We start from the raw sequence: 26,281 nt of genomic DNA, 5'->3' as shown, positions 1-26,281 counted from the left end.
TAAGCCAAATGTTGGTGTGCGTATAGGCAATGCTTCTATATACAGTCAGCCCCCAACATTCAGGGAGTTTGGCAGGACCCCCATGAAAACAGAAAGACCACAAATCCACAAATATCTCTAGCCCCCCCCCCCCCAAAAAAACCAACCTTAACTCTTGGGCCGTGTGTCTGGCTTGCTTTTCCCTCGCACTCTCAGAACCAAGAACTACATGTTAGAACACCTCTTAGCACGGTCCACATGTATAAAGATGGTTCTGACTCAATCTAATTAGAAATATAAATTTTAATTATAGGTTAATTGATTACCCTAATTAATGCATCCACTGCCTGACAAATGTGAAAAGCAATAAATCATTACCTCCATATGGCACTTGCTCCATAGTCCTTTCAAAAATTGGAAAAGCGTAAGTAAAAAAGGCAGCAGGGGGATGGATGATGGTCTATTACCATTCGGCATGCCAGCGTAATTCAGTTCTGAGTTGGTCAAAACCAATATTAAGACTGGAATTGCTCAAGATGTTTAATTACTATGGGTTTTATAGAATTAGTAGGGTTTCTGAAAAGGGAATTTTGTGCAAGCAAAGCATATGGTTGCTCAGCTTAGCATTAGGAAGGGAGCTGTAAGTACAGCAGCAAATACGATACTATCGTGTAATGTATACAGTTGAATAGCTTGCTTGTATTTGGTTGGCCCTTTTCAGAAGAGAGATACGAAAACAGGAAAGGAACCAAAAGTGGCTGCAGAAATGATCAAACTGTTAAATTACTTTCTGTGTGGAAAATATTGCGCATGTCATTGGCAGGGGCAAATGGGTGCAGGTAGCTTATTTACAATGTCTTGGAGTGCGAGGATCGCTTATCCAGCGATAAGAGGCAGGTGCTGGGCAGCTACCAGGAACTGTTTGCCTGACTAGCTTGCAACGCATCCACACCAGGAGCCATAGTTACTGTTAGTTTAGTGGCTGGCGGGGCTGGTGATCCTCTTGGTCTTGGCCAAGGATCGCCTTGATTGATCAGACCAGCGCTCCTGTTGAGTAGACTGCGGTGATCTCATCAGGTCCAGAGAAGCAATTCCGAGGTTCGGTTTCCAGCACTGACAAATAAATTTACGAATTCAGAGTGTCCGTTTGTAAAGTTTTAATACCTAAGGTAAAGCTATTCAGCTACTTTTCTGAGTGTAGCGGTGCTTAATATTAAGTATTCCTTTGTAGGAACACTGCATTGTTTGAAATAGGTTGTAATGTTGACGGTTTTGCAGAAATGTATCTTCTTGGCAGGTTTTCTTATGAATCTGGGAAGCTCAGAGGGCCCTGTAATAGTGACAACTATTTACACTTGTTTGATCCAGCATCTGTTAAATCAGATACATACCGCATCTGAACTTCATTTTTATTTCTTAAACCGACAGCTGTGGTTTCACACATCCACTGCAGTTTTAAAGGCCATCTAAATTAGCGGCTCTGGGCATATCTTATCGTAAATTCCGTAAGTACTGCACTGTGTGATAAAGTACAATTGCTTGCCCGAAATATATTAGCAAGTGAAATGCTGACCTGATTCAGCACAGGTGTTCAAACTATCTGGGCTATCACACTTGGAGAAACATTTAACAAGCACCGGAATAAATAATAAAAGGCAAGAAGGGGAGAAGTGGTGGGGGGGGGGGCAAGAATGGTCAGGCATTAGGAGTCCTTGGGGTCATTTTCAGACACCGACACGGGATAGTCAGCGGTGGAGCAGAAAGCGGCGCTGCCTCTGTTGTCGCTACGGGGCAACCCCCACGGGTCTGTTAGGGTTCCCCTGCCTTGGAGGACCTCAGTGTACCCATGTTATGTGCAGGAGAGCCGCATTGTGTACAGCGCCCAAAGCACGTGTGTGGAAGCTGGCGCGAGCCTGCGTCCTCCTTTCCAAGCATGGGATTATGCAGTTATATGGATGTCTGAAGGAGCATCAGGAAAACAAATAGCTGTCCTGAAGGAGCCATGGCCCTTGGGTCGCTGCAATGTTACAAAAGCCTTCTTCTGCTTCTTGCATATGTCCCAGCTTTCTAGTAGCCATGAATTGGGATAAAAAGCTTATTTTTTAAACGGATAGACAAACAGAGCAATTTTTGTTTTTCTAGGAAATGGTTTCTGTTTGAAGGTGGAGGATGCGGCAACTGGGGAGGGAAAGTGCAGGTTCTCAGGAGAGTGGGAGAAAAGGTGCTTTTTATATACATAAAGGTTTCATAATCCGTGTCTTGATCTGTAAAGGCTCTCCGGGTGGCAGCTGAGTTGGCTTCTCGTTGCTAGTTACTCTTGGGCTGGATCAGCACTCCGCGTGGAATCCTCTCCTTTATTTATCTAATGAGGCAAGCTGCTCATGGTGCCGATTTCCTGTTACAGAGTGCTCCTCTGACTCCGTGGCTATGAGCAGTTCTTTGGATGGAAAACGGACATGAAACCAGCTGCCGGCACTTGTGCCAAAATGGTCGCAGAGCAGCTTTTAAAATGACCCCTGGAAAGCTGATAGGAGAACATGATAGCCAGGAGAGGATGCCAGGATGGCCATTGGGAAGTGAAAGCACACGTCAGACCTTTGGGGAAGGGAACTGTGTACGGGTGTTTCTGGGCTGATGCTGGAAGGCCCAGCAGCAAGATAAGGGAGTTGGTCTTGAACGAGATGATAGAGCAGGCATGACGGAAGCTTCACAAAATGTGGAGAATTGATGGCATATAGTTATATTTGGACATAGACTTTAGGGCAGGGAGTGGTGGGGGGCATTATTGGTCAAAGAAGGCATGGTATGAACCTGGAAGACTCCTCCACGGAATTGCTGAGGGTGCGATAGCCCCAAAGCAATATAACAGGCGTGTTGTTTCCCTGACCAAAATGCTTAGAGTGGTCTTGCTATGGAGGATGAAATCAGGGAGGCATCCAAAGGGGAAGGGCTGTTCTAGGTGGGTGTAGGAGGGGGTGAGGAGGGGCCCCACAGAACTGCACTGGGGCTGCAGCTTTTTTGGAGCGTCTCAGAGTCCGGTTTTGTCTGGACCAACCAAAATTAATTTGCGGTCATCAGTAAACTTAGCCACTTCATTGCTCACTCCAGATCATTTATATGTCGGAGAGCATTGCTTTAAGGGGATTAGAGAAATTAATGAAGGATAATGACGCTGCACCACCTACATCAGAGGGAGCGTGGCCCTGAATATTAGTTGTGGAAGCACAGCAGTGGGACGGGGCTGCTGTTCCTTACGCACAACTTCCCACAAACATCTGGTTGGCCACAGTGGGACACAGGAGCGCTGGGCCGATAGGAACCTGGCCTGACCCAGCTGGTCTCTTCACGTCTTCTTCAAGTATGTTTATATCTGGCAGTCTTTTTATTTGCTCATCACTGCAGTGCATAAATGAATGCATTCTCTCATCCCTTCGCAAGAACTAGGGCAGTGAAGCCCTGTTGATGCCCCTCAAACGTGAGGCGAGCCACACTCTTGGCTCTCGTTTCCACGTGTGCCTTTGCACAGCCCTGGCGTGAGGTCAGTGACCTTCAGTAAATATTGCAAGACCGAGTTACTAAAAGATAAATGGTTTAGAAATACATACATAAGTTGCACTTCTTATTTATAGCAATGCTAGACAGTTGCAGGAGATGCAATTTGAGGAGGGCAGTTTAAAGCGAGTTTGTTACGACGCGTATTTGTTCTGTGTTCCTCAGTGAAATGAGGACACGTGTGCATAGATGGATGCGGCATATGGAGTCGCCCGCCCAGCTGAAGGCACGGCTGTGCTGACTGACCCTCCCCTCCTCGCAAGCCCCGGTGCGAGACCTGGATGGCTGCGGGTCTTCGAATTCTGCCCCTTGCCAATACAGCGGATTGGATTTTTGCAGCTTGTGCTATGTGCATTCGTCTTCCCGGTGCCTCTGTTCCTCGATTCAGTCACCGGTGTCTTAAATTAAATGATCTTTAATAATTGTGTTATAAAAAAGCCTCTGCCTGGCCCCTTGGAGAGCAGTTGCCAAGTCAGAGAAGCTGGTTCCAGGTGAGGTGAACTAAAATTTGATTCACACAGTATAAGGCATATTCACACATTTGTAAATCTGTACTACTGCCCAAATGGAATTTTATTTCTCTTTTGGGAGTATGTAAGCTTTTGTGTGTGTGTGTAGTATAGAAATGAGGGAAAACTCATAGTGAGCCCTTTGGGGAGAGGGAATTCAGAAATCAGATCTATGGGAGGTGGGCTTCTGCGCTGATACTCCATTAGTTGATTCAGTGACTGAAGTTTCTATATTAGGAATTGGCATCTAAGAGCTTCTGACACGCTGCCCATTCGGGAGTAGCCTTGTAGTAGTTCAAGATGGTTTTTTTTTTTTTTCATTTGAGAATCACGATGTATAAATATAGATACATATGACTGGGTTTGGTGCCATCTGGTGGCTGTGATATGCTAGAATATAGAGAGAACAAAGGCGCAAGCCTTTATGAACCGGGCCTTTGTCCTGTTTGTTGTTTTTTTGCTAATGAATCTGAATTGCTCCCTACTACCACTTGTATAGTGTTAATGAAATTAAATTGGACTGAATTCATTGGTGTCTATCTTGCTTCAAGCCTCAATCGCTAGCTTTGCTTCTTCCTGCCCTGTGTTGGGATTCCCCCCACTCACCTCCTGCACTTCATTGGGGAAGTTTGTAAATATTTCCAAAAGTTCCCAGAAGCGCCCTGCCCGGAACGTGAAACCCTCGGCCTGGAGGCTTCCGGTTGCCACAGGTCGTGTCTGTGAGAGGAGAACAGAATCGCTTTCATCCAGCACAAGATCAGAATGAATGAATGAATCAGTTCCTTGGGAAGTGTGCGTGGCTCATTTGCGGCCTAAAGTGAGGCATCAGAGACTCTGCATGGTGAAAATGCAGGCGCAGGTTTCGTACTCCCCACCCCTCTTGGGTGCATTTGCTGCGATTTAGGGCAACGCATGCGAACGCCGTATGCCCAAGTCTAGGGCGGTGCCTGAAGCAACGTTAACGGTGGTGCCCCGTTCCTACTGCATGAATAGCAGCGGCTGTCCAGACTGGCAGTTGATTAGCCTTGGTAGGGAAGGGTGGTCCACCCCACCTGAGAGCTGCAAGTGCAATTGGAAGGCCCGGGGCTGAACCGGCGCTGTGCACAACTCTCCGGTACACCGAGCGGAGGCAACCGTCGGGGATCTCAGGAGGAATCGCCAGCAGGGGCTGCTTCACGGTACTGCAGGCCTTGACTATTCTTAAAATGCCGCAGGACGGAGGGAAGGAGAAGCGTCGCTGAGCAAGCAGCCATGTCTCCTCCTTCAGTGCAGGACGTTAGTTTCGGGGGGTGGAAGGTGGGCAGAAGTGACTTCTAGCCCAAAAGAGCCTCTAGCGGGGACAGTGACTCCTTGCCGGAAGCAACCTCCAAGTGAGCATTTCCATGTCTGACCCAGAGCTTGCTCATAGCTCTGCCCTTCCTTTTGCTTAAACCGCAACGTTGGGAGCTTCAGCTTCCACTCTGGATTAAATGCACTTTGCCGTGTTGTCTCAACCTGGGCAAACAGTGCTAAGTCATAAGCAGTGAAACCATCCAACTTGGTGTGAGGTCGGAGTGTTTCAAGAAATGATTATTAATGCAAAAGCAGAGTCCAGGTTCAGAGGTCAGAACAAGCTTCATTTAATCTTAAATGCAAACTACTTTCCTGTCTAGTCATGGCTATGCCCAAGCAGGAAGGAGAAGTTTGAGCCCAAGCCATGCTGTAGCTTGTCTAGAACACTGTATTGGTAAATAACTCAGGTATGTAAGTCTCTAGAACTATCTATCTTTTTATCTAAATGCTTATACAGTCTTCTTCAGCAAATATATCAAGTGTATGCTGTTTCAGGTTGTGCAAAGGTAATATTTGTGAACTTGATCTCTACTTCTGAAGGAAGTGTACTTGAACCTCTGGGGTATATCTTGTGCCTTTCATTAAATTTTTGCTTAAAATATAAAAACTGTGGATTTAATATTTTAATGAGTTTACATTTTCTGTTTATTTCCAGGGCTGAGCCCTTCTCTGAACTTAATTTTGCTTTTTAAATTTTGGTATACTTCTAGGCCTTTTTTTCCATCTAAACAGGCACTGAATCATTACAGATTGTCTCGGAGAAGAACTAGCTAGCAAAACTATCTGTCCAGGAGGTCGTCTGTATATTCATTATTTCTACACACTTTGGTGACTAATTGCTTTTGGGGACGGAGGGCATGGACTCCCAGGCAGGGCCGCTTGTCCCAAAGAGGAATATCAACTTCCTGCACTAAGTAGAGGCTAAGAAGGACGTAACATTCTTGCATTAAGTACCAATCTCATAAGAAAAATAACTTAGTTGCAAAAACCTTCATGAATACAGATTTTTTCACTGATATTTTCCATTTCACAAGATACAATAGCATAGCCAGTCAAACCGGGAACAGTGTTCCTTTTAACAAAAAGGCTAAATCTGTCTTGTCTAAAAACTGACAACCTGTATTTAGGTTCCTGGGCACTAATTAAAGAACGTGCTCCTCAGCCACCCATACAGAGTCCTCTATTGAAAACCATAATTTCTCTTGTTAAGGAGAAGGGGGAGAGGTTGCAGTTTATCCTGGTATCCTAGGCAATTAGCTCTCAATCAATGTCTTCTTCTTCATCCAAATTACAAAAAGGCTTCTCCCCACAGACAGTTACTTAAAAACAAGTAGCAGCCCAGTGCTGCAGTTGCCAGTTGCCAAGAAAGCCTTCCTTTGCAAGTCTGCTCGCTTTCGCCATTCATTCTGCAGCTAGCTGGAAAGGCAGACACAGTTCACTTCTCGGGACAGTCGGCAGATGACAAGCGTTGTTTTTCCATGGAGGATTAATCTGTTGTGTGTGAATTTTCATAATTTCAATAAGATTTGTTAAATTTCTGTAATTTACATTGAATATTACATGTAAGAATTAACATTGCATTCTGAATTTGAGGCACTAAAATTGTGCATGCAAATTTATACCTTGCTTTGGAAAAAATATAATCTAGGGGATATGTTGCATTTGTTTATGAAGCTACCAGAAGGATCAAAAGTATCCGTTTATATTTTATCCTGCGTGTTTGCCTAGTGGGACTTCAAACCGTTCACAGAAATATTGCAATTAATCTAACTAATAAAGCATTAATTATCAGTGGAGAAGCATGCTGAAACTGCTCAGACAAATATGTGGCACCAATCAGTCCCCCCCTCAAATGGTACTAGAGGTACTCAAAGTACTGCCTGTTCGATTAACTCATCACAGGATCGGTGGTGGTACAGATAGAAGGCGGCACTTGTTAAGGGAACTGGCCTAGTCTTATAATATTTAAAGCTTTAAAGATTAAAACCGGTGCCAAACTTAATTTAGCCTGGATGTTGAACTGGCAGCTAGTAGAGCTCTCATAAAACTGATAGGATGATATACCTGTGGTTAGTTTCAGACAAGAGCCCAGTAAATGCGAGATGAAATATCCCCAGTGGTATAAAGGAGACTATTTCATAATGTGTTGAATCTGTAAACAAAGTTCTGTTGGAATAAAAGTGGCAGAATTAATTCTTAATTCCGTTCGCCATGCACCTCCCCTCACATCATGTGTTACTGAACAACAGTTTCCTGCAACTTGAGATCACTTAGTTATTTTGCAGTAATGCTGTGCAGAGAAAGAGAAAATCTAGACAAGCAGCTCTTTATTCCCCATGCAGCGTTCTGTACTTCACTGGGGGAAAAACCAGCCATTTCTTTTTCATCCCCTTAACTAACATTCTTCTTCATGATTTTGTAAACCCCTGCCTTGCCTGTCGCGCTCCTCCTGGCTGTTCACCCATTGGTCCTCACACACCTTCTGGCCCCCGTTTCCTGTTGGAGCTCTACCCATTACTTTGTTCCTCTCTGTTGTATGTGCATTAACTCATCCTCCCTTTTCTGACCTTTCCTCCTCTTTCTTTATTGTCTGTTTTAGACTGGTGGCTCAGTGGAGAGGCGTATATTTTCACTTCTGAAATCTGCAAAGTGAATGTGCATATTGCTAGTCGTAGTGATAGTACTATTGGGGGGGGTCACTGTTTGTTATTTTTAAAGATTCATTTTATAGTGGATATATTAACGTGCAACGAAAGCCGGAATCTTGACTAAGCCCAGCTTACTATTTTTTGCAGGCTCTCTGCTCCCGCTGCTCCCTTTCGCTAGAAGGAGCGTATAGAGTGTCATTTGAAGCAGGACTCCTGGCTTCCTGCTCCCAAACAAGCCAGGAACTGCAGCCTAAGAACAACTCCTATATATCTAGCCTGTAAAAGCCAAAGAAAAGTAGGAACACCCATTCAGATGGCAAATGAAAGTTTCAATGGCCGATTAGTTCAACTGCTTTCTCTGGTGGGAAGTTAAGTGGGAGCAGAGAGGCTGCAGGAATAAGCACTCAGCTCGTGAACAGTAAGTCAGAATCCTCTGGAATACGGGGTTATCATAGTAAAAGAATATGGCTGGTGTGTTAAAGGTTTTGTCCAACCGGGTTGTTCTTAGAAAGATCGCATCAGTATATATTCAGCGGTGCGGTGGTAAACGCCTGCCTGTTGTTCACAGGTGCATTTTTGCAACTTGTCGAGAAATTGCATGTGGAACAGATGGTTGTTGCAGACTTCATTAGAAGCCAGGTAGTGCTCACTAGTGGTCTGGAAGCACAGGCCGGCCAGTTGTGTGGAAACACTGTCATACTTGGTGAGGATAGCTGGCACCAGTTTGCAAAGTGCAGCTTCTGTGAGAAGAGAGAGGGCACTCATGTATACAGCAGACATAAGTATTTCAAGAAACACAATTCATTGAAAGCCAAAAAGTGCTGACAAAACAGTGCTGCTTTGACGTTCGTGGTGGGCGACAGACTCGAAATAAGCTGCTCACATTAAAAATCAGTATATCATCCTACGTCAGCACTCTCAGCGATGCGATCAGAGCGCCACCCCCAACAAGTGTTACTACATAACGCAGGCCAGGTTGATTCTGTTTTGATTCTTCCACAGCCGAGGAATGGAATCCAGAATTAGTCTTTGCAGGCAGTGGACTCGATTCTAGGCTTGTATTATCAGAGATGTTGGAGGAAGCATCTTTTATTTTGGTTCCTGGGAAAGTTGTTGCGATTTTTGTGTCCTGCCCTGAAGTATTTCATTAGAACGTTTCTTATCTGGCTTCAATTTCTAATGTTTAAGGGGATAATCAAATAAGCAAAGTCTAAAATGAAGCGTAAAAGTGAAAGAGTAGGGCCCAAAATGCTGGAAAAACCCCGACATATTTTAACTTGAACCACTGACTGCTAGTAACTAAACCTCAGGAAGAAAACATGTTAACCTTCTTGAAGGGGAAAAATACGGCCGGGAATTTGGAATGCGTCAAACAGTGGTAGCGGGGGGGGGGGGGGGGGGCCATGCAGGGCAGGCACACTTCTGTGTACACAGTGTTTGTCAGGTCAGGTATTTTGACAGTATGAACCATATTCATGTTATGAATATTAGAATACAGATGCATTTATTAGTTTTTGCAATATTTAAGGGGATCAAGAGGGGATCCTTGGCTTTCCGGGCAAAAAGGGAGGTGGAATTGTGCATCATCCATCTTTGATAGAATCCTAGGTCCCTGAGTGTGTTCTCCCAGGAGTTTCATGGAGGTTTTGAAAACCATAGGAAATGTGTGCAGCCCAGTGCAAGCCCCCAAGCGCCAGCAACCGACCCTAAAGGGAGGACTGGAGCCATGCACCGTTGCGCCTCCACGTCGTGCCTCAGTGGTACCCGAAAGAGACTGTGGCTGATGGGATCAAAAGCTACTGAGAGGCCCAGGAGAACCAGTAAGGTGGCACTCCCTGCCCCGTCCTTTCTTCTGCTTGAGTGGCCAGCCAGGCTTGCTAAATGCGTTTTCTGTCCTGAGCTGGAAGTCCGACTGGGATGGATCTGCCTAAATCGTCTGCATCACCCAGACTGCCGGCCGCTGGCACGATCTCCTCTCTTCTAAGAGGTGGAAAATAAATGGCCAGTTTTTGGTCGACGACTTATCTTTGCAGCTATAACAACAGCTGTGTAATTTGTTTCATCTTTGAACTCCGCTTTTCTTATATTGGAAAGTATGCTTTACATCAGTGAGTTTGAAAGCACAGAGTCGGGATTTTTAAACAAATTGCAAGAATGGACTTGCACTAAATTGGATCGAGCAGCCTCTATTTTAAAAAGAGACACTTAATATAATGGATTTTTAAAACCCATTAATTGTCTAACTTATCTTGGGATCATCTATTTAAAGAGCGTCAGTATTGAACTGGATTAGTGTAAACCCTTTGGATGGCCTAAAATAGCTGGATTGTTACGGTTTGCTGTGTTCATCCAAGTGGCCTGTGCAGAATGCTGTGTGCGCTCCTGGTGCACGGGGTGCGTCTCAGATATTTGCTGTGAGGGGAGGTTCTTCAGCAGTTGCCATTTAAGAGCGTACGGGACACTCTAAAATGTTCTTAGGATCTTTGGGGAGCCCCCAGTACATCTCACTTTCTCCCCCCCCCCCCCATCGCTCCCGTTTTGCAGGATCCAGCGTGCGAACCTTCACTCCGTTTTATTTCACTGTGGAGCCAGTGGACACTTTGTCAGTCAGAGCGTCTTCGGTTATCCTGAACTGTTCGGCTTATTGTGAGTCATCTCCCAAAATTGAATGGAAAAAGGATGGGACTTACTTGAACTTGGTGTCAGATGACCGGCGGCAGCTGCTACCAGATGGATCTCTGTTAATTAACAGTGTGGTGCATTCCAAGCACAACAAGCCGGATGAAGGGTATTACCAGTGCGTGGCAACAGTTGAAAGCCTTGGGACCATAGTGAGCCGAACCGCCAAGCTCACGGTAGCAGGTGAGTGTATTAAACTGTTTGAATTTCTAGCATTTAATTGCAGAATCCAGCTGATAAGCATACAAAAGAAATACTAGATATGTTACGTTACAGGCAAATTTTCAATTCGAGTGGTATCTAGGAAATTCTCTCTCTCTCTCTCTCTCACACACACACACACACACACTCTCCCCCCTCCCTCCCTCCCTCTGGTAAAGTACTAAATATTTGTTCTTCCCTTCAAGGCAGGAGGACAGCCAGCTTGGCAGAGTAAGAAGGCAGTTTCCAAAACAACATCTGGTGGAGGAGGGAACATCATATCTGTTCCCGAGAAATTTACTGCCTTCCTAATGGATAGGCAAGCTCCGTTAGGATTCTCTGACCCCTGCGTAGCTCAGTGGGGAAAAAAAAAAAGAGTGGGAGGAGATTAATCCCTTCCAGGAAGACCTAATTCAGCAGTGGTCGTGGGCTTCCTTGGATGTCGGGGGGATGCATTTCCCCCTGCACGGCTTGATGTGATGGCTGGGACAGCTTACCGGCCCAGAGTGAGATTCTTCAATGGCAAATTAGCAGGCAGGGTTGGTTGGATAACATTTTTATGGAGGAAAATGCTTTTGGGCATCTATGTTAACAGAACTACAGATGTCATATTTGGAGGCCTCCGGAACAATCGTTGAGATGACTTTTGCTAGTGCAGCTTCCAGTCTTCATGGTCATGGTTGAGACCCTTTCCCTCCAGTCAAGAGGAAAGTATATATCGGAGAGCTGCCTTTTGAAGATGAAGATAATGCCACTGGGGAATTGCTACTCTGCAAGCAAGAAAAATGTCCTTTAACTCCCAGCATGCCTTCTGTTTAATATTCCACACATGAGATTGTGTCCTGAACCAGTATAGGAGATCCTTGGCAATGAGATAAAGGGGTAATGCTACATACCAAGTCCGGAGATGGTTGCAAAATTAGGCCAAAAAAACTGAAATCGTTTTGCATGTCTAATACTAGACATCCCTTTTGATGATGGAACAGGAGTTTGAAAAAGGCGATTTTCTCTCGTGGGCTGTGTGAGTGGCGTTTTACCTTGCGGGAAGGAAATAGCTTAGCATGGATGCATACACGAAGTAGGTTCTGGACTGAGTGTAGCATTTTATCGGATGCCTTCCAGCCGCTGACCTGAGAGAGGCTTCATGGATGCACGTCGATCCAGCCTGTGCCAGTGAGGGAGCCGTTTTGGTATCCAGGCTTTTTAGAAACTGGCTGCAGTCCTGTGGGTGGGGAGGGCTCTGCATCTGATCGGGGAGCATTCATGTGTGCACTGGTCTTCCCCTGAGCTTGTTTATCTTGTTAAAACTCCCCTCCCCAAACTACCCGCCAAGTGTTCTCCATGAATCTCTTGATCCGTGAAGAGAAACGCCCGCCAAGGAAAGCAGTTCTAGGATGATCTGCAGGAAATCCGACTTCTTCTTCTTCTTCTTCTTCTTCTTATTATTATTATTATTATTATTATAACATTTCTATGCTGCCCCTTGCCGAAACCTCGGGGCGGCTTACAACACAATAAAATACATTGAAATACAATAGAACATAATAAATTACCATTAAATACAAAAATACAAAAAATACACTGAGTTACAAATATAAAATTAAAATTATCAGTATAAAATAAGTAAATAAAAATATAGGAGGAGAAAAGAGAAGGAAGAAGAAGTTGCCCTGGCCAGATCATATGTTTTAACAATTAAAATGATGTTTAAATAAAAAGGTCTTTACCTGGCGCCGAAAAACCAGTAACGACGGTGCCAGGCGGACCTCTTTGGGGAGTGAATTCCATAGGTTGGGCGCCACCGCAGAGAAAGCCCTCCTCCAGGTACTTACTCTCCTAATTTCTTTCATGGAGGGTTCCCGGAGAAGGGACTCTCCCGCAGATCTCAAAGGGCGGACTTGGCATAATCCAGTGGCTCTATAGTTCCTCTTCTTGGGCTAGAATGGTGAAAAGGCCAGTGGAGGAAAGCCAGAGCACCCTTTGACCGAGTTCAGACATTTCCCGTGTCCAACGTTGTTGTTGAAATGTGGAGTGTTATGCTGTCTGAACCCGCATGTGAGCACCCCGCAGTTCACAATCGAGGCTTCTGTTCATGTGTTGTTCATGATAACAAGCCGTGGCTTGTTAGTGCAGGTGGGTTTAGACAACCCAAGAATCCATGTTTCAGCAACAACCCATAGTCCACAGCAACCCGTGCTCAGCCCGTATTCAGCCCTCGAGTTTGAGTTACCATGTTGTCCAGGCACAGTTTTTGTCTCTGTTCATATCCTTCACCGCTTGCTCTCTTGTTTTATGCCGTGAATTCCTACTTGCCTATTATATTTCATAACTTTATTATTATGTAGACAATGCATCTTACATTATGGGGTGTCATAATTACATAGCAGCAAAAAGACTTGAGGGGACCCTCCCCCCCGCAAAATAAAACAACAGAAAATGACAGCTTAGTCGTTTGAAGAGGAAAATAGTTAACTCCTGTAGCTGCTTCCCTCATTTTCCCTAATGAATAGTTTGCCCCTCTCAGACTGTTTTCTTGGCTTAATAAAATGCTCAGGGTAGTGCATTCATTTTGGTAGCTGCTGCTTCATCCCAGGGTTTGCTGCTTTCTAAGATCATACACGGTCTGCATTAAATCATGTTGGAGCACTGAGAAACTATCACAAGACAACACGTGCTCATTTTCTCTCCCCGCTGATATGAATGTGTCTGTGCTGTGGTTTTGCCTGAAAAACTTGGAGGGTTATCAGGAATTTAATGAAGGCCTTTAATGGTCCCTAATGACCTCAAATCTCTTTCTAGCTTTGGGAATATGACACCGTTGAGGGATTGGGAAAGGGCAGAGAGTCAGATAGGAGCTGAGCAGATTTTTTGAAAGCGCTGGAGTTAGCTGGCCTGGAAGTGTTTTGTGGGGGTGGGCTAAAGAGGTTTGTGTGCTCCCCATATGTGAACGAGTGATAAGAAATGTGTGGAAATGTTGGCGCCATGGAGAAATTCTGGGGTGCTGGTGGGCAAGAATGGATACGTGCTTTTCTGGTGCTCTTCATAAAGTCACTTTGATCCTTTGCAGCACAAAATATCGTATGCATAGCTCGTTTTGATCATAAAAGTATCGGAGGTTGATTTCTCATAGCTGAGCTAGATTTCAAGATTCCGTGAACAGTCGAGCCAGGCATGGGATATCAATGCTTGTGAGACCCCTGGGTGATGCTCTTTTTGAGCCAGTCTATTATACATGAAGGAATGTTCACCTACATTATAAACATGCGTTCAGACTCACGGCAGAGGAAACAAAGAAATGTATACGTGCACGATCTAACGTTGCGTTCTCTTTCTGTGGTTTTAGGGCTTCCAAGGTTTACTGCTCAGCCGGAGTCACAGTCCGTCTACAGAGGAAACGGCGTTCTTCTGAACTGTGAAGTCAATGCTGATTTGGCCCCCTTTGTGAGGTGGGAGCTGGACCATCAGCCCCTCTCTCTGGATGGCCGTGTATTCAGATTGCCAAGTGGGGCCTTAATTATCAGCAATGCCACAGACGAGGATGGCGGCACCTATTGCTGTGTGATCGAAATTGGTGGCTCCCCCAAATACAGTGAGGAAGCCGTGATTAAAGTTCTTCCAGGTACTCAAGGTTTCTCCTCCTAGTTTTCTCTTGAAGATCACGGATGGGGTGATTTGACTAATACCAGAGAGACCCCGGCTATTTGGTGGTCAAGTTTTCCAGGAGCAGTTCTCAGAACGGTTTACGTGGAAGGCATTGGCTGGTTTTCTCTTCCAGGCCTCAGAACCAAAGGATTCTTAAACAGAATCGTCTTCTAGCCCACCTTTTGTGCGATATTCTTGCTCATCAACACAAGGCATTACTTGTGTCTCTTCCAAGTATCTTTGTCTACTATAGTTACTAATTGGTGTCATTGGCATTTTCTGCATTGCTTAAATCTTTACAAAGCGTTAGTTGCAAAATGTATAGACACAACCAAGTAAGAAACCCCCTGCTGTTGCATATGGTGGCCATAATCTGTGTGATTTGCTGGCATCACTTTAAATTCACTCTTGCTGTATTTTGCTTGCTTGCTAGTTGCGGAGTCGCGTCCGACGCATTGCGACCCCACGGACGACACTCCCCCAGGCCTTCCTACCCACATGCTGTCTCATCACATTTTTTGCAGAATCGGAAACTGCCTCGGATCTGGTGTTCCTGCGGCAGCCCTCCTCCCTGACCAAGGTGGCTGGGCAGAGTGCGGTCCTGCCCTGCGTCGCCACTGGCGTTCCCGTGCCTGTTGTCAGATGGACGAGAAACGAAGAAGAGCTCGTTACAGAGAAGTATGCGGGCTCTCCTGTTGCATCCGCTCTTCCCATCCCGCCACCTCTTCCTGTCCTGATGCCGTGTCCTAGTTTCTCTTCCCATCATTTATGGGAAGAAAGTCACAGTAAATTGTTACTCTTGTGAGATTTTGGGGTAAGGGAATAGAAAGTGCGGCAGCTTACGCTGCCAAGTGTCGGGGGCTTCTTCACCATTATCAATAAGGAGGCGAAATATATGTATTTGCCAGAGCATCAAACCAACGAAAAAGTTTTTTTTAACTTACTAATGATGAGAAAACCCAACACAAATGTATGTTCCTTCTGTTTGTGCAAAAGAAAAGGTGGGGGAGGGGGCATTATGTGCCACGGATGAGTTTTAAATGAAATGTTGAAGAGTTCAGAATTGGCAAGGTCCGCTTGAGAAGTGATTTAAATGCTGTCCTGGTTTCCAGCTAAAATATTTCTTGTAAAATAGCAAATTAAGGAGCCAATGATTCTTGCATGGCTCTGGACTGAGATATTTATAGGTTACTGCACATCTAGGGCAGGGTTCTCTGTCAGAGTTGCAAAAGACTTAGAACTGCATCGATATGATTTTAGACTCCCTTTGAATGGCAGCCCTGCCTCGGTTCTGCTATTTGGCTAGATCATAATAAAATCTCACCATCCTTGAAGCCACCAGAAAAGTATAAAGACCTTTATGTATTAATGAATGTATGTGTTTAATTCCTGGCTGTAGTTGTTTATCTACTAGCACTGATGGGCGTTCATTCATGAAGATTCCAGTCTCATTCAGTGTGCCGTTTTTTCATTTAGTGTGTCCTTTGTTGCCAATTGTCAATTATTTTGAGTTTGCATCCCTTGGATAATTAATATTAAGAAGCTGACTTGTATCTCTTGCACTCATTAGTGCAGTCTGAATATCAGTGTGGTAACGAGAGCAATGCAAAGGGCTACATAGAAGGTATTTGGTACCTTAGTTGAGCAGATGCACAAAAATGAGGAATAGAAAGCAATGCGATGCTCTTACTAGAGCGTTTTCAGTTGACTTCGTCAAGTGTGGAAGTAGTTTGTTGAACAGAACTTAAAATATTAATTGGATGTTCAGGTTGCTTAGGAACGATGCTTGTTTGTGTTCCGTCAGGATTTTTAAAAAATCATTTCAACAATCTGCCCTGTTTTGCACAGCTCTCAAAAATTTTTACTTCTGGCTGGGGGGACGCTGAAGATAAATGATATCAAAGAAGACGATGCTGGGACATTCACCTGCATCGCCGACAACGGGAATGAAACAATTGAAGCCCAGGCTGATCTTACTGTACAGGGTATGTAAGCACCTTAGTCGAAGACTCAGAAGTTTTTGAGTGAGCATTTCTAGGGATTTTGTGCGATGGTTAACCATGGAAGATCGCGTAACCCAGTGGGCCTGTGCTGTCCATGTCAAAGCTTCCAGATTAAGTCTCTGATACCTCCAAGCAGGGCTGGGAAGGACCCCTGCCTGAAACTCTCTCTGGTGAGCTGCTGTCAGTTGAGAGATGGACAGTCTCGTGGGGCTCCCGGGCATAGTGTTACCTTTAGCACGTGCCCATGTTTTGGGCACCTTCCTCACTCTTCCTCCTCGTTACTTCTTTCTCTCCCGCTCCCAAAAAAAATCCTTATCAGACAATGTCTGATAAGCCAGGCATTTGCTCTAGACTTTTGGCGTTTGATTACTATTGATGCCTTTGCTTCCTGCACTGTTTTCCCTTTCCACCTGCATGCATATAACTGAGATCCACACCTGGGGATATTTTTTTCCTCCTGTTTGTTCATTATGAGAGATTAGCTCCATCTTATTTGCTTTAGATTGCTTGGCATTTGTGAAAGAACATTTCCATCCTATTAAGTTCTGTTGCTTTGCAATAATAAATTATCCATAATTATTCTTTTCATTTTGTTAAGATGAAGTTCATAGATAATCAGTTAAAGCGTTAGTTGATTACTTGGAAGGATACAGCTCCAATTGGACTTTTAAGTTTATTTTGAGGTATGTTGCCTCTGATCAGTAATGATGGAAACTTTAAAGATGGCTTTTCCATCTAACAGTGAGTAGCTTGCTTTGGTTTATGTAGTTTATTTTGCATTTCCATTAGTTTCTTAAAAGTTATCTCTCAGAATACAATTTAATTGATTACTCTATGAAAGGCAGGTGATGAACTAAACATTCTTAATTACTTGTCATCCTTTCTTAAATGGTACCGTTTGATTACGTGTTCTTGAACAATGCAATCAATCCTGGCAATTTTTTGACTCTGTAAGACTCCCTTGAAAGTCACATATACACTAATGATCTTAAGGATGCTTCTCATTTTGCGTTTTGCAATATGAGCCGCCCAGCCATACCTGCCATCGTTCTCAATTTCCTGTTCTTTCCTTATTTAAAGTGCCTCCTGAGTTTCTGAAGCAACCGGCTAATATCTATGCCCATGAATCCATGGATATCGTGTTTGAATGTGATGTGACTGGTAGGCCAACGCCAACCGTGAAGTGGGTGAAGAATGGCGATGTGGTGATCCCAAGTGACTACTTTAAAATCGTGGTAAGTATACGAAATCTGCAGCCTGAGGAATTAAACACTTAAGCTAAATAGATTTGGTACTATATTTTTATATTGACTGTTAAAACGATGCTTATCCTCCAATAAATACTCAGTAGCCATTCTTAACCTACATCGCAAGAAGGCTAGGATGACACAGTTATACTGCAGAGTTTCTTGTTGCAATATTGTAGGATGTGTGTTCATCATAAAAGATTCACCCATGCTATGAAGTAAACATATTTTCCTTGATACCAGTAGAAAAATTATCTAGATTTATTCAGTTGGGTATGGGCTGTATCCTAGTGCTAGGTTACTGAAACTTTTCTCAGTGCAACGTGTGAAAATACATTTTGAAGTAACTTCCTAGATGACTGGAAGAGGTTTTAATGGGAGAAACAGCCTGAGGGGAAAAGGTTAAGTAGACCCCCCCGCCACTCAAATGTGGAACATCTTGGCTGTGTTGAGGCAGTGGTGTTTTACGTCAATATCTTGTTTTTGCTTGTTAATGTCAGACCATATTCCACGTGTCTCCTCTCTCACCTCTGGTTTATTCCTGAGACAGAATAAGATTAAGAATGAAAGAAAGGGGCTTAGTCCCAGAATAAAAAGCAGGGGATAGGTATTAGTACAGGAAAGAGAGCTTGAAGAGGAATCACCAAAGAAAGATACCATTAGAAAAGCACTTATTGATTTTGTCAACAATTAAGCTGTGCCTATATTTGGGAAAATGTAGAGAGGGAAATGGAAAAAAGGCAAGGAAAATAGATGGGAGATTTGATTTTTGAATAAATGGTACTTTGTGACTGGTGAAATAGTGGGCTAAGTAAATGACAGAAACGATCAGAAATGGACCAGTTTTTAGCAGAGTGCCCAAAAGTATGGATACAAGAACAAAGCAGTGAATCAAGCCTGCTGAGCAAATGGAGAGAGTAGATGGAATCTTAGGAAGGAAATAGCCAAGTAGAAAGCAAGGCTGAGTTACTTGAGTGTCAACCATTAGTGGCATAGTAAAAACTGATTACAGAATTTGGTGGGGGGCGGTCGGCATTTATTGAAATTAAATGAATTGGGTTGCAGACAAGTAACGAATCGGAAAGTGGGGGAAGGCACAGTGTCTACCCTGAAGAGTAAATAGTGACATGTGAGAAGACTAGAGAAGTTGATGAAGCTCTTCCAAGCTGGGCTGAGAGACTATAAGCTCCTCTTAAAATCGGAGCATGGGAGAAAAAATGCTGGACTTCCACCAGCCAGTGAGTATTGGGAAGGGATTTGGTAGGTGAAGTTTGGGAATGATCTCCGGCCCCCGAAGCAGCAGGTTCAGCCCAGTACTGGAGGTCTCCTGGGGCCTGGGCTGGCCATGCTGCTGGTACAAAAACAGGTGGGCGAGGAGGCCAGCCACTGTGGCGAGCTCTCTGCACCTCACTCTTTTTCGGCCCACCAGCCTCTGAAATCTCTCCTTATTCAAGCTGGCTTGCTTCATTTCTCGTCCGTACTTTCACAGCACCCCAGAATTATATCCTGAGGGCAGTTTATAGAAAGAACGAAACTGTTAAAGCGCAAATGTAAATAAATAAAATTAGCCTGGAGCTACAGTTAGAAGCGCAGCGTGGAACAGTCCATATGATTAAAATTGCATCTAAAAACCTCGGAGAGAATTAAGCGGCTTTTGCCTGGGACTAAGGAAGTCATCATCCGCAACCCCTGAAAACTCTCCCCGCATATACTACAGGTTGATGAGGAAGGAGGAGTGTATGTCACTTTTTCTAGGTCGAAACAATTATTTGTGTGTGTGCGATTTTTTTTTTTCCTGAATTAATCTCAGGAAAGCTTGGGAGAATTCACCCATCCCAAGGAGGGGTTGAGAGGAAAGAGGAAATTCAATCAAAGCAATAAATTGAGGAAGCAAACCACTGCTTTAGCCAGATTGCCAGAAGGCAGAAAGAAAAAAATGACAGAGGAGCAGATGTGACTGGATGAAAAAGTGTGAGGCGTGTTTCAGACAATAATCAATTTATAAAGGGATAGAAAGGTGTTACAGAAAAGATCGTATTTGTTGGAGACAGAAATACCTTCAGGAACCTCTCAAATGGAGTATTGGAACAGAAATTTGACCTAATATAGGAAAGGGGGGGATGTCCATGGGCCACCAACTATTCCTGGAATAGAAGGGAAGAACAAAAACCAAAATGAGAAGGAAACAAGCAACTCCTTTTCTGTGGCGGAAGCAGCAGGCACATGGCAGGAGTCCAGGCGGCTGTGCCTGGAGATTTCCTATCACGGCAGTCGGCTGACTGGTCGGCTTGGCGGTCTCTGGGACCTTTCTGACCTGGTTCACACAACATGGCGGTAGCATCGTGGTCGATTTAGTGCCTGATTCACTGTGGCATTTGCTAGGTGCTTTACCTCTTTATTATGCAGTCCTTGATTTGGGCTGATCTATAGCTGGCTATGAAATGCCTGGATCCTAAATCGCTGCTCTGTTCATGCAAGTGGGTGGGGAGCAATTTCGGCCAACTTTTTCTATGCGCGGCTCTCTGCATGGTACCTTATGCCGCCTCCAGAGGCCCCAGTCTTCAGGAACATTTATAGAAGCATTTATGCCTTCATGGAAAGGAAGTTCGGGTCCAAGTCAATGCAATGCAAAGAGCTTTTGAATCAGCTCCTGATTTTTTGCTGGTCGTGTTCCCCTAAAGCTTGATTAATACAATACTGTGATGAATGTATTAGCCATATCATTCCTATTATTTACGTAGGAAGCATGAGATTAATGACTCAAGATATCCTAGTAGGCATCTGTATATTAACTGAATGTATATATGCACCGTGATTCTACCCAGGCATCCATGGAGGTTTACGGTTTAAAACTGATAAAAAGTTAAAAGCCAGGTGCAGTTACCTCAAGCTCTTGGTGGCCTCTCCGGGGCCTGATGGCAAGGCCCCCGCAGCCCGAGCTCCCCCTTTTCTACACTCCCCTGGGATACGGAGCTCTTTCATGCAGGGGTCTCAGCACAGCAGGAGCCCGGGCGGAACTAAGCGACGCGCAGCCTGGCTGCCTCTCCCTGCCGTTTCTCTTGCTTTCTCATCCCTGCATGTTTCCATTCTCCCCATCTGCGCCTTCATCACGCTCTTCTCTGACTCCCAGTCTCTGGCCTGGCCATCCAACTCTCCCTGCTCTTTCTCTGACTTCCCCACCCCTCTTCCTGCCTTCTGTGTTCTGGTCTCCTTTGCTGGGCCGGTTCTCCCTCCCACCCAGTCTCTACCCTTGTTCCTTCGGCTAGCCAGGCCTCCGGGGTGGCCATAACATGACGAGCCACGTCCGGCGCAGGGGCCCTCTTGCGGTGGTGTCCAGCACAGCTTCTCAAACCCCCAGCTGTCGGGGGCCCTGCTTCAAGGAGCCCCTGGGCAAGGCATGTCGGGCCATTTCTTACTTTTCAGTGGGAAATTCATGTTAATTTAGAGCAAATTTCAGATGTACTAAATTAAAGCCTTGCTTTGAACATATTGTAATTCTGTCAGTGCCATTTTAAGACTTCCAAATGTTGCAGGGTTTAAAAAGAAACACAGTTTATGCGGATCTTACTGCATAATTCGAAGGCTGAAAACTAAGTTCTCAAAAAGAAGTTATTAGCATGTGACATGAGGCATAAAATTGTGTGTGTTCACACGTTTTCTCACCTTTGCAACCCTTACGGATTTGACTTCTTCCTTTTGGTGAATAAAAGATGATACTTTGTATGTGTTCTCTTTTTAGAATGAGCATAATCTACAGGTTTTGGGTCTGGTGAAATCAGATGAAGGATTTTATCAATGCATTGCAGAAAATGACGTGGGGAACATTCAGGCAGGAGCCCAGCTGGTAATACTAGATCATGGTAAGAAAGTTGGACCACATGCTGTCAAAAGATGCTATGTGAGGGGAGGCAAGAATGTTTAAGTTTGTGGCCATTTTTCTGCAGGATATTCTTCGTTCACACGTGGATAGAAGTTTCCCGCTATAATTCATGATCTTGCAAATTAAGATTTCTAAATCATTTCTCTTCAGATTGAAATATTATATTTGTGTGTTATAGAAAATTCTTTCAACTTGTGAGCATGACTGATCAGAGACTCCGTGTTGCTCTGGTATAGCCGTATATAAAAAGTAGTAAGACCAAGAGGTTTGATCAACTGAATGATGATGAGTTTCAGTAGTGAAAATTTGCAGGAACTGCTGAAAATAAGAATCACTTCAGTGAGGGCAGTTCCCTGTGTGTGTGTGTGTGTGTGTGTGTGTGTGTGTGCGCGCATGTGCACTCCTGTATCCTAGCAAGTGACGTTTGTCTTAGTGTAACGTGAAGGACCTTGCCGGCGCCTTTCAGGATGATTTTAATCAATCAGAGGGTGGCCCTCGGTGTGACGCATTCTGCCGTTCTTCTTAATCACCCTCCATCTACCCGGAACAGCCTTCAGTGGGAGGGTCAGGGTTAGGGTTCAGGCACTCTCCGGCCGCCGAGGAGCGGGACAAAGTTGAGACAAGAGGGCAGAAGCCTGGGACGGACTGCCCCGAAAGAGGAGGAGGCAGGCACGCGGCATCGCCGTGAGACCTCTTCTCACATCTTCCACTCCCGAGCGTTGCGTGGGCGCCTTCCGTCCTTGGCTTCTTTAGTTGGCCGCCATCACAGACAATGAGAGAAGGGATGGAGCGATCTGGCCCGGTGCACCCGCCTCCCTTCAGCGTCCGCGCATGCTTAATTTCCTGCTGCTCTCGCCACACCTCTCTGCTCTTGTCACAGTGCCTCTTGCTGCAGTCTTCCTCAGCCCTGCTGGTTGCTCCTTAGTTATCTCCCGTTCCTTCCCTGGTGCTGTAACGCCTTCACATCAGAAAACAACAGTCAAGATTGATTGATTGATTAACTTAGGTGTTGTGAGCTGCCCCGAGAGCTTCAGCTATTGGACAGTGTGCCGTGTAATAAATAAGATCAAATGAAATGAGTCCCTCCTTCAGAGGAGGAAGAGTGCTTTCGGAGGAAAGTGGCTCTGAGTTGTCAAAAGTTGGTAGTTTAAAACTTTCCATTTTTCAATGGAAAGGGAAGCACGAAGAAATCATACCAGCGTAGGTAATTTGCAGCTGTTGAAACAAGAAATGGCTGATAAGATTACAAACATTCTCCTCAGGACACATTTTGCCAATATAATTCCAGTGTTGAGCTTATTTGGTAAAAGAGCATGGTGCTTGCTTACCACTGCTGGCATGTGTAATATTTACTCACTATTTTAGATCTGAGCATACCGTGTGTTCAGAATCAACCGCCTGCCTTGTCACTGTAGTACTTCTGGAGATTCCACAGGGTGGAATACATTTTTAAAATGAGAAAACATTATTTTGCTATCCCTTCTGCTCTGGAATGTACATTATCTAACCCAATTTGATATAGCCACTTTATGGTTTCTGTCATTGGGTTTGTGGCTTTGGAAGGAGAGAAGTACCGCTTTATCGGTTCTGTGTAAAAACACACCCTGCCTGCCTGTTGCTGTTATGTTAACACTGGTATCTTATCTAAAATACAACATCATTTCTGGTTGGAATGTTAGGAAAATTTCCTTTCCTTTCTGAATTCTCTCTGTGTGATGTGTTGATAGGATACACCTTTTTATTATTGGACATGGCAGGAAAAATTAAATAACTTCCTTTAAAGCAAAATATGTCACGAGTGTGGGTGGAGTGTTTTATCACACTTTTATGACTTCCTTTAAAAGTTTACACTGGAAAAATTAAAAACATCCTCCTGGCCAAAATCTGATATTAAAGTATATGGATGGCTTTGGGGGATGGCAGGGCTGTCAAATATTCAATATTTTTTTTAAAAAAAATCAAGTTCTACTGCACTATTGATTACGAATGTCAGAATTGTTGTAACAGGAATGATTAACTGGAGGAATCCAGTATTGTAATACATATGTGTTTGATTAGGTCAGTCGATATCAAATTTGGGCACATCAGTATGATTCTGTAATTTAAAAACCGAAAGGGTTCCGTCTTTTGAATCTCCTTCTCCTTGTTCACCCACACGTCATGGCACGGTTGGCGCAACACAACAGCCCGCTGCGACTTGTCCTTGAGGTACCCGAGGGCTGGCGGACCTACAGGTGCCGTGCGGGCGCGTGCAGGTGTAACTAGACCTGTGGGGCTGCCGTCGCATGCGAGCCTAGCCCGCGTTTGCTGAGGAAGCCTCGCGATGATGTACCAAACCTCCTTGCCATTTTTGCAATTTGCGCCGGAGCCATTAATTCCTCCCTCTGACATTTTTCACATCTTCATTCGCCCCACTCGGCTCTCCGCCCTCCCCGTCCTTTCTCTTCATTCGTCTCTCATTCATCTCCAGGCCATTTGTATGTCTTCTCCACTGCTGCCAGGAATCACGAATTGGCTCCGAGATGGATTTTGAAGCATAAATAGTAAATGGCAACTGAGGGCTGCCTCCAGTTGACACTGCCAAATAAGCTTTAAAATAAAATCTTAAAGAAGGAAAAGCTTCAGGCTCTGTTCGGTCAGCACATTGAAAGCTACCATTTCTAAAGGAAAAAAATCACCGTTCCACATGCTTGTGGCAGCCAAAGATGCTTGCGCTTGCGACTGGTAAAAGTAGGATTCCTTTTATTTTAGAACGGATGATGAATTTATGGGATCTAGTCATAATGGCACTGTTAATGAGTTCCATTAGGGTTAATGAAGGAAAAAAGGGAATATACAATTTTAAAGAAAGAAATAGTCATTGAATATTGTATTCAGTTCTCAGGGCAAATAATTATGGTAATTGGAGTTCTGTATTATAAGCAATGGCATTCTTTTGAAAAATTAGGAATATTTTAATGTATTATTATCTAAATTAAAACATTTAACATAAGTAAAAATGAATGTTATGTTTCCAGATTGAAAAATTACATAATGCTACATTTTGAGAACTGCCATTCTGTTAGCTGACCTCATCGTCCCAGTTGTGCCTGGTGCGATGATCACCCCCACCCCTCATTTCATATCTTTCGGATCTCGCTCATTCTCACTTCCTGTAACAGCCTGACAAATCAAGGCTGCCTGAGAGCCAGCATGCCTAGTGTGTCTTCTTTCCCTCCGTTCTGATAGATTCCTAGGTTAGGTGCTTTCAGTCCGTGCCTGCAAAGGACAGGCCAGCCATGATTCGCCAATGTTTGCCTGCTCCGTCTTTTTCACATGGCCAGCTGGGGCCCTTCATGACTAAATCTGCTAGAAGGGAAGGATCCAGTCTGCTTCTTCACATGGAAGGCCCGCGCCCCTGTGATTCTGCTGCACCCTGCCATAGGAGGCACCTGCGACATGCAAAACAAAGATTTCATGCTTCTGGGGGCAGTTAAAAACAAGCAGAAGTGCTTGTTTCTGGACTGGGCATGTTGCAGGAGTCCTGCCAGTATGTCCCAGTTGAGAAAGGAGCGTTCCCTGCTCATGCAGTCGCATCTGCAGGGTGTAAGAGAAGCAGCAGGGATGCAGGTTCCCCACTGGAGTCGTCGTTTCCAGTGGAGCCTTGCAGATAGCCAGGATTTGTCACACGTCACCTCCGGATGAACCAAACCGTCAGATGAGAGCTTGTCTTTCATCTGCCAGGGAATTTGTCAGGAGCGGCTTGCTGTCATCGGATGAAGGAGGTCTGCAGCCTCGACATGGCAGGTTTTCAACCAAGTGGGAGATGTAGATCTTTAAAGAAAGACACACTTCCGGGGCAAGGCATCCCCGGACTCTGGAAGAGCGGCCTTGCTAAGGGGAGCATTAGCTGTGATGCAGCGCGCACGGATGGGCTGCTCCCTGATGCGACGCCAGGGAATCCCTTGGCAAGGCACACCTGACGAGCGCACTCTAGATCTGTGAATGGGAGAAGCTGCTCTCCTTGGCTTCACTGGGAGCTCCGTCTTGAACCTGGAGCTTCATGCGCTCAAACCACTTGGTTTAATGAGTGACCTGTGTCGTCTCTTTTTCAGGCACAGAAAGGAGTAGGGTGTGCGCGGCCTTGGCAGTGTACGGATCAGGCCTGCCGTACGTAGCAGGAGGCTGTACTTGTGGCTTTGTGGCCGCAGGTGCCTGCTGAGTGCCTGAGATGCTTCGTGTTTTATTCAGTTCGGGGGATCAATATTTTGGTATTTGTCTACTCCTAATTCTAAAGTTAAAACTAGGACATAATTTAATCCACAGCTGAAGGGGAAGCAGGGGATTAAAATTTACGGAGGGACAGGAGGAGGTAAAATCAGAAATTGTGACATACTTTCATAACAAAAATAATGATAAAGGCATTTGCAACTATTCGATAAATCTCATTTAACCTTTTGGGTGAAATACATTTGCTTGAGAGGTTTTGAAAAAACACAATGGAATCTAGAAATGCTTCTCATACAATAGCATGCCTCAGGAATTTAAAGTATTTCTGCTATTTTCCACAAAATATTGCTGGTAATGGCACTATTTCCTGTGCTAAGTTGCTGAAAAATATGTTCTTTGA

The 26,281-nt window shown here is 44.7% G+C and overlaps 1 protein-coding gene across 1 annotated transcript in view; it reads left to right on the top strand.

Annotated features, from left to right (window-relative positions):
- Nucleotides 1–26,281, top strand: part of NEO1 (neogenin 1) — a 104,647-nt gene that overhangs the window by 40,589 nt on the left and 37,777 nt on the right. The window contains exons 2-7 of the mRNA XM_044450497.1: nucleotides 10,565–10,882; nucleotides 14,244–14,519; nucleotides 15,067–15,220; nucleotides 16,391–16,527; nucleotides 17,626–17,780; nucleotides 21,532–21,652. Coding sequence (XP_044306432.1) covers nucleotides 10,565–10,882; nucleotides 14,244–14,519; nucleotides 15,067–15,220; nucleotides 16,391–16,527; nucleotides 17,626–17,780; nucleotides 21,532–21,652 — 1,161 coding nt within the window. The remainder of the gene's footprint in view (nucleotides 1–10,564; nucleotides 10,883–14,243; nucleotides 14,520–15,066; nucleotides 15,221–16,390; nucleotides 16,528–17,625; nucleotides 17,781–21,531; nucleotides 21,653–26,281) is intronic.

This window comes from Varanus komodoensis, unplaced genomic scaffold (assembly GCF_004798865.1).
Source record: "Varanus komodoensis strain SLA01 unplaced genomic scaffold, ASM479886v1 scaffold67, whole genome shotgun sequence".
Taxonomy (NCBI): domain Eukaryota; kingdom Metazoa; phylum Chordata; class Lepidosauria; order Squamata; family Varanidae; genus Varanus; species Varanus komodoensis.
The sequence above is the reverse complement of the archived record's forward strand: the minus strand, read 5'-3'. Positions and strand labels throughout refer to the sequence as shown.